A 13,583-nucleotide genomic window follows, 5' to 3' on the forward strand; every position below is an offset into this window, starting at 1 on the left:
GGAATCTGAGGGCACACCCACGGCGTCACTACACCCTACCATCTCCCAGGATGGGCACCCCGGCCAGACTGAGTCTGGCAGTCTGCAGAATTGGGATGTGTCCTGAGTGAGAGGGTGCTGGGGATCTCCCCAGGCATTAGGGTCTGTATCCTGGATCCTTCTGGGCCAGGCCCAGTGGAACAGAAATGGACTGAGATGGAGCCACGATCTGCCAGTGCTGGGTCCTGGCCCTGGAAAGCCCCTCTGAGGGGATCAGCAGTGGAAAACCCCTGCAGGGGGGGAAGGAGGGCTCCTTCTCCCCACCTCCTCTGTTGCTGCCTCATCAGGAAGAGGCTCAGGGTGATCCAGGAGGCGGGCGGGGCGCTGAGGCTGGCAGGTAGCCGGGCAGGTAAAGGCCTGTGAGTCAGCGCCGGCAGGAATGTATGTCTCCAGGGCCCGGAGACAGCCTGCCCATGGAGACAAAGGGCAGCACCCCAGGTGAGGGCCTGGCCTTCCGGAATGCTCTGGAGAGACCCAGAGAAGCTGCACAGCTGTAAGGACATTCAGGCACACAGAGACCTTTCCCTGGCTAGACAAGGGGCAGAGGTGGTTCTGGGTGGGTCCCCACCATACTCCCCTCTCCTGGGCCTCAAAGCCCAAGTCATCCACTGCTGGCCCTGCAGAGATTCCCTCAGAGACCCCTCAGAGGCCTCACAGAGAACCGTGCAGGGACACCCTCAGAGGCCCCTCAGAGATCTCTCAGAGAACCCTGCAAAGTCCCCCTCAGAGAGCCACACACACACACACACACACACACACACACACACACACACACACACACACACATACACACACACACACACACACACACACACACACACACCACAGCACCCAGCAGGGAGGACCATGTCTGCCCAGCTTGAGCCCATATTAACGGGATGGATCAGTCACTAGTTCACTATCCTAGCTCTTGGCAGACTCTGCTAGGGCCTGGAGACCCCCAGGCACTCAAGCAGTCCTGGGGTAGCCCAGGATAGGGCAGCTCTGTTGGGGCCCCTCTAGTGGACATGTCCACAGCCACCCTCACATGTGAGCAACTTATCTCAGGGGCACTCACTGGCCTAGGGGCAACAGGTCAGGGGCTAGCGCAAACCGTTTCCTCCCTATCATCCTGACCTTGAGGCCCCAACTGATTGTGGGGCTCAGTCTGGCTAAAACTGTGTAGAGCAGGGGGGCTGCTGGCAGGTGGCAGGTGGCTGCAGAAGCTTCTGGCAGGGTGTACACTCATGGCCTTGCTCCTTGTACAGGTGCCAGCTCAGGTCAGCCAGGCTGTCGGAGGTTCCAGTGAGGTCCAGTAGAACAGATGGGATCCCCCAATCAGAGACCAAGGGATCAGAAAATGGAGATAAAGGGATCAGGGGTTTGAGGATCAGGGAATCGGGATGGGGACTCAGGGGATGAGGGGATCTGTGGATTGGGAGATAAGGGGCTAGGGCTGGGGGTAGGAGATTGGCGGTCAGGGGATCAGGTAATCAGAAGATCTTAGAATTGGGGATCAGGGCACTAGGACATGGTTGAGGTTTTTGCAGGCAGCAGCAGGAGCTTAGGTTCTGGAGGGTGCCTAGTGAGTCAGGGACATCTGGGTGCTGTGACGCACAATTGAGTACTGTCTAGGGGCCTTAAAATATGGGTGTACATGTGACTCAGGCTGGCGTGGCCCTGCAGACAGGATAAGTCCCAGTCTCCCCAAGACTCAGGAAGTGGGGGACAGCAGGACCACCCCTCTCATCAGACAGCAATGAGCAGGCTCAATACTCACACAGCCTAGCCATTGGGTCCATGTCATGGAGCCCCAGAGGGGAAGGCATATTGGGAGTTCCTGTGCCCTTCCTACCTGCTGCTGGTATCTCCTGCCACTCAACAGCTCACCTGCTCAGACCCTTACCCAGACCTTCAGAGGCTCCTAGTGGACACTAGAGACCTGGAAGCTTCCAGAAGATAGCAGGAGGTAGTGACAGCCTGCCCAGCACAGACACAAAGGGGAGGCAGCTTCGGGGTCCCCCCATTCAAGCAGAATCAGGAATCCCAAGGGCAGCTGGTCTGACAGATGATGGAGTAGGTGAGAGTGGGGGACCCTAGGATACTCCTCTGAGCTCTGGAAGTGCACCTGAGTGTGCCCTTCCCCGTGGCTGCCACCATCTGCTGGCTCAGAGAGATATTTAGCATGCCTGCCCCCCCCAAGACCCGACCTTCACCCAGCTAGACTAGCAGGCCAGGAGCTCACCCCACAAAGCACTTCACCATGCCCCACCCCTAGCCATACCACCCACTACACCCTGTCCTCAGTCTGCCCCACTCCCACCTCTACAGAGGACTCCAAGCCTCCCTTTTCTTCCAGGCAGGGTCTGGAATCAAGTCCAGTCGCTCCCACCTTTGGCCAGACTTACCATGTGGGCTGCCAGGTGGCCATGGCCCCTTCCCAGGAAGGGAGGCCCTGAGGACAAACATGGTTGTTGGGAGGGGCATGAGGCCAGGCAGGCACTGGACAAGCTGACTTTAACCTAGGACACATCAAAGCTACAGATTCACTCACCCTGTAGGCTCCCAGAGCAGTCAGACCTGGGGTCAAGGTGGGCAAGGATGGGGCTTGTGGGGTCTGTGCAGGTCTATGGTAATCTGTGGGGGCTTGTGAGATCTGTGCAGGTCTGTGAGAATCTGTGGGGGCTTGTGGAGAGAGAGGGGCCAGGGGTCCATCCCAGATAAGGACCAAGCCAATAGACAGGCTGCCCCTTCCATCTGGCTATGCTGGGAGAAAGGGCCCTTCCCTCCTTTCCTCCTGGGGTGGCCCTGCCTTCCCTCCTCACAATCACAATCACACTCCTCTCTTCTCTGAGAAGAGAAAACCCCTGAACTGACAGTCTGAGAATGGCCGTGACCCTGAGCCAAAGCTGGCAATGAGCAAAGTCTCTGCACTTCAATGGCACCTGGTCTGGCCATAGTGGGCAAAGCTGTCTCCAGGGCTGGGTGTTGTCCTATACCATGAGATCTGAAAAATATCCAGAAACATGGAAACCCCCAAAGCAAAGGGGTGACCTACCTCCCCATATAGAAAAGTCAGGGAGCCTATGTCCTGCCTTTGGCTCTGCCAGCCCCAGCAAGAGCCACGGACCCCCAGTACAGAGACTGTTCCAAAGACTGGGTCACCCCAACATGGTTACAGGGTAGGCCCATCCCAGAGAGTGCAGGGCCAAGTGTGTGTGTCGGGAGGGTAAAATCACACATATACATGTGTGTGCATATATATGTGCATACACAATGCTCAACATGTAAATACAAGGAACGAGCTACATTCAGCAGCTTCCATGTAGTCCTTGTCATCAGGGCATGGCTGCCCCTCCTATGCCTAGACAAGGAATCCATCATCCACCATGTTGTCCCCAAGACTGTCTCCCATGTCTGCAGGGGTGCAGAGCATCTCCCCAGCCCACCCACCTGGGCCTCCTGAACCAGAAACATTCTCTCAGGTCAAACAGTCACTTTGACTTTGTCTGCATTGAGATGTGACCACACATAGGTGTCAGCTGTGAGCAGAATGTAGACACATGCACACACATACATGCGCCCTAGACACACAGAGACAGAGAGATGCACAGGCATAGAGAAAATGCAAGCAGGCACATACCTGTGCACTTCCCCCACCTCATGCACGCTCACCTCTGCACACATGGGCTCAGAGAGAGCAGAGTTCACAACGAGGCTGTAGACATAATTGCTGACCCCACAGAGCCCCCACTCATGTGATCTGTGCCAGCACCAGGCTGCAGACCTCTGCTTCTGTTGTTTTCATGGCCTCTACACTACCATGTCTTGATTAGACCCTAAATTGTCTTGGCATCAACTCTGGCCAAGAGGGGGCAGGGGCTCTCTCAGTCTCATCCAAACAGACAACAGCCGGCCATCCCATGCCACTCCCATTGTTTCAGTCCTTCCCTTCCCTGGGGGTACTCACAGCATGCATGCACCACCCAGGGACTCCATGATATGTCTCCAGGGACAGTGCCCCATTTCCGTTAGTCTCCCCGAGAACATCTGACTTGCAGCCAGTCAAAGATCTAGACCTAGTCTAGAGAGCTAGAGAGCAGCTCTGGGATCTGGTTCTGAAATTGGGTCCAGGGAGCTGATACCAGTCTCCTGTCAGACCCACCTAAAGTCCAACCTCATTCCCCACTGCCCACAGGAAAGCCAATGCCATCTTAGACCAGAGAATGGTGAAAGCTTCATGACAGCCTGCTCTTATGGTGCCCATGTACAAAAGCAATAGAACCACACTCAGGACAGGAGTTTGGCTGTAGGCGCCCATGGTAATAGGGAAAGATGTTCCCTGAGGGAATGTGAGGAAAGGCCTGCTAATGGGAGGACTTGGCTCACAGGACCATGAGCAGTGGGCCCCTTCCTTGGAAGAGAACAGGAAGCAGGAACTATAGCTAGAGGGAACATAGCACCATGCCAACCAGGTAGAAACACAGTCCAGGGCAGGACCATGGGTGACTATAAATGGCCATGCTAAGGCTCCAGCCCCCTCTGAAGGTAATGTTTGAGGTCCCTTAAGGGGGTTCAAAAAGCAACTAATCAGGGCTATTTCAGGTATTCTTGCCATTACTGTGAAGTGAACTGTATTTTACTGGATTGGACTGTTTAGACTGGGTTGGGTTGCTTTGAATGAGATGGAAGCTGACTGAATTGGGTTAGTTTGGATTGTATTATATTAGATCAGATTGGGTTGAGTTGGGTTGGTTAGGCTTGGGTGAGTGGGCTAGGTGGGCTGGGTTTGGGTCAGTTTGGTTTACTGATTGTGCTCAGTAAGACTAAATGACTAAATGAATTAACTCCCCAGCAGAGGTCGGTTGTGAGTGTAGCAAATCACCTCACAAACACACCTGGGTTTTGTTGTTGTTGTTGTTATTTGGTTTTTGGGCCACACCTGGTGACTCAGGGGTTACTCCTGGCTCTATGCTCAGAAATTGCTCCTGGCTAGGGGGACCATATGGGACACTAGGGATCGAACCCAGGTCTGTCCTGGGTCAGCTGGATAAGCACCCTATTGCTGTACTATAGCTCTGGCCTCACGCACACACCTGTTTTAAAACCCAGAGCTCACACCCCGTTTTCCCTAAAACCTCTTAACTTGTCTTACCTAAACACAGAAGCACACATCCTATTTTTGTTTTATTTTTTTTGGGTCACACCCGGCAGCACTCAGGGGTTACTCCTAACTCTATGCTCAGAAACCACTCCTGGCAGGCTTGGTGGACCATATGGGATGCCTGCATTCGAACCTCGGTCTTTCTACATGCCAGGCAAACGCCCTACCTCCATGCTATCTCTCGGGTCCTGCACACACCCTATTTTAATCCCCTCTTACATCCTACCTGATTGGCTAACACAGAGTCCACACCCTATTCTTCCCTAATATAAATATCGCTTTCCCACCAAAATAAACTTACTCTCCCAAAGTGGCTAGTGGGCAGCTTCTTTGTGAGGTCTCTACTCATCCAGGATCTGACTTCACCAGTAATTCTGACCTCACCAGCATTATTTATAGTGAAAGCTCGGGAGCAGTCCTAGGGAGGACTTAGGACAGGAGAGTAGCAGAGGGAAAGAGGAGCAGGAAACTCAGAGCTGATCTGGTCTTGGTGCTTGTCTCCATGTGGCATGTGATGAGAGGGCAGTCGAGTACTCTGAGCTTCCATCCTGACATCCTGGTTAGACTGAATCCAGACTAGCCCCTAGCAGGGCTACATGGGTCCAGGGCAGGTGCCAGGTCAGCAGCAAAGCCTATGAGTGGGGCCAGGACTTGATGGCCCCTTTCCACATGCTTCAAGGCTGCCATCCATGGGGTGACTCTCAATGACAGGAACCTCCTCTGTCCCTTGATTTGTGACTGCTGGGCCAGACACCCCTATAGGTGCCTGCATGTTCTGCCCACCTGCCTCTTTCTCTGAACCCCAGAAGCAGGGCAGAAGGGCACATGTCACAGCAGACATGAATTCAGGGTGGGAGTGGCCTGTGTGGACATGGGGCCAATAAGCCAAGAAAATCTTGGGCAACTGCAACCTCAGGCATCTAGCCAAGAACAGGCCTCGGCTCCAAAAATAACCTCCAGGGAGGAGGTGCCCAGTTATATAATCTGGCTTCTGAAAGGCCTCTTGGATAAGTATGACACTAGAGATTGGGCCTACTCACTACCTGAGGAGCATGAGACCATACTGTGGTCTCTCCCAGAAAGAGACACATACACTGTGCATACACACACTCACACACACACATACACACACACACACACACACACACACACACTCACTCACTCACACTTGTACAGCCACAGGCAGAGAATTCAGAGAAAAGCAGAAAAAGGCTTCCTGGAGTAGATGCAACAGGAAGAATAAGCCCAGGGTCCTAGTGCACTGGAAGGAGGCTGTAAGGAAGTCAGGGTCCCAGTCACCAGTCTCCTGGAAAAACTGCACAGCCAGGCAGAGGGACCAGGGTCTTGCTGCCCAGCTACTGCCATGGAGCCACAAGCTCTAGGACCCAGAAGGGTGCAGAGTTGGAGTGTGGAGGTTGGGGTGCAGAGTAGTTGGTTATAGAGAGGACTGGAGGGAAACAGGAACGTTATAGAAACCACACCCCACACTCCAGGGCAGCTACTGTGGTCCACACCCCTGCACACAGCACAGACATCCCGCACATGCCCCGCATACACCACACATGTGTCTTACGTAAGCTCAAACACAGAAGGGGTGGAGAGAGGCAGGGAAGGGCCAGGGGATACCCCAATGTCTCATTCTTCCTGCCAGAGAATGTCTGAGGAAGCCAAGATAACAAATGACTGAGGTCAGGGGATAGGGACCCCTGAAGGAATAAAATGGTTCTGGATGGACTTTTACCCATCTTGGCTGGCTGTGGGACTAGGACACAGTGTGTCAATGGAAGGCAAGGTCTGAGGCAACCATCACCTCACAGCTGAAACCAAGTCTCATATCCCTGACCACAGGAAAAGGGGTTCGTGTCTTTACGCAGCTACCAGTGCTCCACTGATGCATTGCTGTTATGCCCCATGTAGCTGATCACAGGAAATGAGTTTCACATCTTTGCGCTGGAAACGGGAAACGGTGTTCACGTCTTCATGTTGCTGACCATGGGAAATGGGGTTCAAGTCTTCGAGTTGCTGAAACAGGAAGTGTTGCTGATGTCAAACCCGTGGTCTGTGATGCGGCCACTGCTTCACCTTCCAGCAGACAAAAGTGTTCCAGCAGCCATGCCGGTGGCCTGCATTGCTCAAGAGGGCCCCAGGCCCATTGGGAGACTGACCCTAAGGTCTGAAACCAGACACCCTACTGTGGGGATCCTGGCCGAAGAAGGCTTGGTCTGTTCTGGGACTCAGGCTCAGAAGCACTCCCTTTGCTCCTCTGTATGCACTAAAGTGTCTTTTTTTTTTTTTTTTTTTTTTTTTTTTTTTGGTGCTCAGGGGTTACTCCTGGCTGTCTGCTCAGAAATAGCTCCTGGCAGGCACGGGGGACCATATGGGACACCGGGATTCGAACCAAACACCTTTGGTCCTGGATCGGCTGCTTGCAAGGCAAACGCCGCTGTGCTATCTCTCCAGGCCCTAAAGTGTCATTTTTAAATAAGTAATTTGGCCAGCCTGCCCTATCCCACAAACCCTTTTTTCTTATATTTTATTTATTTTTTTTTTGGTTTTTGGGCCACACCCTGTGACGCTCAGGGGTTACTCCTGGCTATGCGCTCAGAAGTTGCTCCTGGCTTCTTGGGGGACCATATGGGGCGCCGGGGGATCGAACCGCGGTCCGTCCTAGGCTAGCGCAGGCAAGGCAGGCACCTTACCTCCAGCGCCACCGCCCGGCCCCTAAACCCTTTTTTCTTAAACCCTGAGTGTTTAAGGGGATCCCTGCCACTTTCTTCAGGGAACCCCCTGAAGAAATACCCAAGATTGCAAAAGTGAGTTTGTTCAGGTTTTCAACCACTCACCAGGGTTCCCAAAAGTGCCCCTTCCCAATTCCTCCTGTACTCATCCCAATGACAGTGTGGTGGCCTGGCTTAGTCACTGCCCTTTGTGACTTTGAATCTAGCCTCCTCGGTGCTCCCCCCTCCTGCTCTCTCCCTTTGGCCTCCCGCTCTGCACCCTGGCTCATGAACTGGCCAGTGTTACATTCAATGCCTATCTGGGATGCCTCAGAACACAGCTCAAGGATTCTGGCAACCCCCCACTCTCCGTTATCTTCTCTTTCCCCGCTCTGCTTGCTATCATAGAGTAGAGAGACAGGACATAGAGAAGGGATACTGTGGATTATGGACCCATAGCCCCAGATCAGGGAAAATGATCAGGAGGTGGAGAACATGAAACAATTTTCTTCCAGACCAGCAGACACATTTACTCAATACCCCACACACACACCTCTCACAAGTAAGAGGGGACCAGTGAAATTTCAGGCTATTTCCTGATACTCAAAAGCACAGATCCCAAAACTGCGAGCTCAAAGACAACTTCTGGAAGATACATTACAAGTTTATGTATGCCTGGGAGGACACCTTTAGGGGCAGGTGTCCTTCAGGGGCAGATGTCCTTCAGGGTCAGGTTTCTCTCTGCCCAGGTCTCTCTGTTCAGGTTGCTCTCTGAGCAGGTGTCTGTCTAATAACCCTGGCATGATCCATGGCTAGTGGTGCAGCTGATTGGCAGAAAAAGTCCCGTGTCAGCAGCCACAGGGCAGGCCTAGTGGGTCTGCACTTGGGGGCCATTTGCTTGCTTAACCCACCTACTCCCACACCTGCAGGACAAAGCCCACTCAGTGCCACAGGCTTCCAGACTGGGACCCTCCTCTGGCCCCATGCTGGGCCAGGAAATCTTGCCTCAGCAGCAGCATGGGAGTAGGGTGGGGGAGGGTTCCCGTGCCTCCTGGGGGAGGGGGGTCCCAGCCTACAACTAGTCCCAGTGGCACACGGTGCGGACGTGCTGGGCTCGTGCTGTTCCTGCCTTGCCCTGGTCCCTCCCAGACCCTCCCTCCCCAGGGCAGGGCAGGCAGCCAAGAGGGGCGGGCCTAGCAGTGCAGATAAAAGCAGCTGAGCCACACAGGTCGTTGCCAGCCTCTGGGACTCCATCTGCCAGCAGGCGGCCCGCGAGGAGGAGGACACGCAGGCCTGCCACTGCGCCGTGACCCTGCCCGTGTAGTAACCAAGGTGAGTTCTGGGGGCTGTAAGCTAGAGGGTTCGTGATGGGGACAGTCCAGCCCTCAGCAGCAGCTGAGGTGTCCGCTGCCCACAGGTACCGTCATGATGGAGACTGTGCAGAAGCTGATCCCGCTGGCCAGGGAGATGGTGACCCAGAGGAGCAGCCGCAAGTTGGTGAGGCTATACATGCTGGGCAGCGTGCTGGCACTGGTGGGTGTCCTGCTTGGACTGGTGGACTCCGTGTGCAGCCCCTTCTCTGCCACCAGCCGCCTGTGCCAACGAGAAGCTGCCTTGTCTGAGCTCAGGGCTGCGTGCCAGCCCCCAGCCTCACAGACTCTCGCCAAGACCCCGCCGGAGAACAGCCTGGTCAGCAGAGCCCTGGCCCACCGACAACATGCATCCTAGGACCAGGCAGGGCTGTTAGCAGGCAGCAGAGTGGATCCCCAGACATTCTGGTTTTGGGGACTCACCTTGGGGGTCCAGCGAAGGGCATAATCACAAGCTGCCATTCCTCTGATGCTCTGCAAAGAAGACCCCCAGAATCATTCAGACCATCTAGAATCATCCAGAACCATCAAAAACCACGCAGAACCTCCCATGCCCATGCAGACACCACTTGGCAGGAAAGCAGGAAGAGAAACACTTTTTATACTATTATTATTGTTATTATTATTATTGTTGTTGTTGCCGCCAAGACCATCATTTTGCACTTTGAAATAAAAATGTTTTTTTACCTGCTCCCGAAGTTCTGAGGGACTGGGATTCCTAAGGGCAGGGACAGGAGAGGCCAGTTCAGGGTCTGTGGAGCTGAGCAAGGTCACTTTCTCCTGTCCCTTGAGGACACTGATGTCCAGGGGTCTTCTGTGTGTTGTGAGCTCAGCCTGGGAAGGGAATGGAGTCTGGGCTCAGCTCTGCTGGGCAAGTCTCCTTGCCCAGAGAAGTTTGGAAGGAGGAAGGGGCAGGGCCAGGAGCCCGGGGCTAGAATTATTTGTCTCTAAAGGCACCAACGAGCAAATGTCCTCGAGACCAGCCTTTCGGGCCTGGAGAGATAGCACAGCAGTGTTTGCCTTGCAAGCAACCGATCCAGGACCAAAGGTGGTTGGTTCAAATCCCGGTGTCCTATATGGTCCCCCGTGCCTGCCAGGAGCTATTTCTGAGCAGATAGCCAGGAGTAACCCCTGAGCACCAGCGGATGTGGCCCAAAAACCAAAAAAAAAAAAAAAAAGACCAGCCTTTCCACCTATGTGCCAGGACACCATGGGTCTTGTTCAATGGAACCCTTCATGCTAATTTCCTTTTAGAGGGAGCTCCCAGCATGGGGCTTCCTGCATTCCCCTTTAGTGGGGGGACACAGGTGGGACAGGAATCATACCAGCTGTGCCCTCTTTGCCTTATCCACCACCTCACAGAGGCACCATTCTGCTTACAAGCTCCTTCTCAGCCCATGTGTCCCTGAGCTCCGTCCCTCCCTCCTCACCTTTCACCCAATTCCCAGTCCCCATTTCATGCCCTCTATGAGGCCTGTCCCCCTCCTGCCAACACAAGGGTGGGGACGGGGGAGGTGACGGGGAGGAAGAGGCCCCATACCCAGCAGTGGCAGAGTCCCTATATTTAGAACCGCACTGGGCTGGGCAAAGACCCAGCTAGCTACTCTGCCCTCCCCCCAGGCCAGCCCACCTGACCACCTGCTCCCCACAGCCCTAACACCCCCTTCTCCCTGATACAGGCACTCAACTCCAACCATCCAGACCAAGCCCTCTGCAAGCCCACATCCCCCCTTGCTGGCCCCAGTCCCTACCTCTCAAGGTGCCCTGTACCACCTGGGGTCACAGACTACACCAGAGACTCCAACTCTGTTAAGGTTCGTGCCTTGCCAATGCCCCCCAAGTTCTGCTTGTAGATCCAAGAGTGTTCAACTGGCCTGTGCATGGTTGCTCTCCTGCCTGTTCTGTGCCTCATGAGGCATTGGCACCCGGGAGATGCCCCCTTGCCCCCATCCACCCTCTGCCATCTCAGCCCAGGGCCCTTCACAGCTCTTCACTGCCTGTTCCAGGGTTTCTCTGGAGAGAAGCGTTACCCCAGCTATCGGAGGGTTGGCAACGACTCCCCATTGTGAATTAAGTTCCTGAGGCAGAGAAACTCCCCATGAACCCCAGGGACAGAGTCTAGGGGCTATGCTGAGCAGTTCTGGGAAGAGGGGAAATGCCAGGAAGGGCAGGAGAAAATTCAGTTGCAGTGGGGACCCTGGGGAATGGCCATATTGGTGGGAAGAGTTCAGGTGCTGCTTTTGTCCAGGGCAACTCAAACTCTCTCTCTCTCTCTCTCTCTCTCTCTCTCTCTCTCTCTCTCTCTCTCTCTCTCTCTCTCTCTCTCTTTCTCTCTCTTTCTCTCTCTATCTCTCTCTCTCTCACTCACACACACACACACACACACACACACACGTGTGTGTGTGTGTGTGCACCCAGTCTCCATGTTGATGGCTCTGGAAGCAGCTGGTGGGCTTAGCACAAGGTTCAGGATTCCCAGCACTTCCCAGTGCCCTGAGACCCGCCAAAGATGCCAACTAAATACACCAACCAGCCAGGAAAGGGGTCAGCAGTGTTTCTGCATGAGTTAGGCCAATCAAAAGTATTTGTCAAGCTGGGATCTATGGGTTTCTGAACCTGGTGTCCAGGGAAGGTCACTCTGAGTCACCACTGACCCCTCTACTGGATCAAAGCTGCATTTTAAGAAAAAAAAAAATGCAGAGGCTGGAGAGATAGCACAGCGGTAAGGTATTTGTCTTGCATACAGCTGACCTGGACGGACCTGGCTCGATTCCTGGCATCCAATATGGTCCCCCAAACCTGCCAGGGGTGAACTCTGAGCGCAGAGCCAGGAGAAACCCCTGTGCATCACCGGGTGTGACCCAAAAACCAATCAATCAATCAATCAATAAACTGCAAAAAAAAAAATGCAATGGTTAGCTCTGTCAAAAAGGAGAGATGCTGGGGCCGGTGTGATAGCACAGCAAGGAGGGTGTTCACCTTGTGCAAAACCTACCTGGGTTTGATTCTCAGCATTTCATAGAGTTCCCCAAGCTGCCAGGAATGATTCCTAAGTATAGAGTCAAGAGCAACCCCTGAGCGTCACTAGGTGTGGCTCAAAAAAAGTGGGGGAATGTGGTGTAAGGCCAAGTAAAAGAATCAAACCCAAAACTTAGGAATTCCAGGAGCATTTCTTGATGGATATGATCTACAAAGGTCCAGAATTACCAGTGAACTGAATATAAAGGCCCATCTCAGGAAATTTTCACAGTGTTATTTTTTTCAATTTTATTAATCTATCAATAAATCAAGGTACACAGGACTGTAACTTGCTTTTAAAAAGAAAGCTCAATCAGGGCCTGGAGAGATAGCACAGCGGCATTTGCCTTACAAGCAGCCGATCCAGGACCAAAGGTGGTTGGTTCAAATCCAGGTGTCCCATATGGTCCCCCGTGCCTGCCAGGAGCTATTTCTGAGCAGACAGCCAGGAGTAACCCCTGAGCACAGCCCGGTGTGACCCAAAAACCAAAAAAAAAAAAAAAAAAAAAAAAGAAAGCTCAATCAGTACATTCTGACAATAGACTTCCTTTTATATGTTATATTTTCCTCCAAAGTAGTCATACTAAGAGTAGATGTTTGTCTTTTATTTTAATAATATCTTTATTTAAGGGGCCGGGAAGGTGGCGCTAGAGGTAAGGTGTCTGCCTTGCAAGCGCTAGCGTAGGATGGACCGAGGTTCAATCCCCCGGTGTCCCATATGGTCCCCCAAGCCAGGAGCAATTTCTGAGCGCATAGCCAGGAGTAACCCCTGAGCGTCAAACGGGTGTGACCCAAAAACAAAACAAAAAAAAATCTTTATTTAAGCACCTATGATTACACACGTTTGTAGTTGGGTTTCTGTCATATAAAAAAAAAAAAAAAAAAAAAGCACAACCTTCCCACCACCAATACCTCCCATCGTCCTCCTCCCCCACCCTCTGCCTGTATTTGAGACAGGCATTCTACTTCTCTACACTAACAACTATCATGATAATGTTAATGAGTGAGAGAACTTTCACAGTGTTTTCTAAAACCGCCCAAGAGCTGAAGCAAAAGTGCTTTTCTGCTCCTCTACAGGCTTCTCTGTGAATCAAGGAAAGTTCTGACTGGGGAAGGCCCTGCCAACCGGCTGCTGCTTCCAGGAAGCTGCCCCAGCTTAAATGAGCCAAAAAGCAATGGGAGCCGCATTCTCCTCCTTCCCGGAAGAACACACTGCAGCCAGACCGACTTCTCTAGAATGGGTGTGTGGGGGCGAGAGAAGAACCCACCCTGGGCCTGCCATGATCATGTTGTCAG

At 53.3% G+C, this 13,583-nt stretch overlaps 1 protein-coding gene across 2 annotated transcripts; it reads left to right on the plus strand.

The window, feature by feature from the left end:
- The first annotated feature begins 9,146 nt into the window (after window positions 1-9,146).
- Window positions 9,147-13,439, plus strand: G0S2 (G0/G1 switch 2). 2 transcript variants are annotated; one of them, XR_007493814.1, is made up of 2 exons: window positions 9,147-9,231; window positions 13,365-13,439. XR_007493814.1 is itself a non-coding variant. In XM_049769910.1 (2 exons), exon 2 carries the CDS (start codon window positions 9,325-9,327, stop codon window positions 9,625-9,627), a length of 303 nt encoding a protein of 100 aa, XP_049625867.1. In that variant the 5' UTR covers window positions 9,147-9,231; window positions 9,317-9,324; the 3' UTR covers window positions 9,628-9,967. The 2 variants fall into 2 exon arrangements, 1 of the variants encoding a protein (XP_049625867.1); XM_049769910.1 differs by lacking the exon at window positions 13,365-13,439 and adding an exon at window positions 9,317-9,967.
- Window positions 13,440-13,583: the final 144 nt, after the last annotated feature.

Source organism: Suncus etruscus, chromosome 3, assembly GCF_024139225.1.
Source record: "Suncus etruscus isolate mSunEtr1 chromosome 3, mSunEtr1.pri.cur, whole genome shotgun sequence".
NCBI classification, from domain to species: domain Eukaryota; kingdom Metazoa; phylum Chordata; class Mammalia; order Eulipotyphla; family Soricidae; genus Suncus; species Suncus etruscus.

Bases quoted from the DNA above. Each gene is read 5' to 3' on its own strand.
- G0S2 (XM_049769910.1), top strand. From the start codon at position 9,325: ATGATGGAGACTGTGCAGAAGCTGATCCCGCTGGCCAGGGAGATGGTG.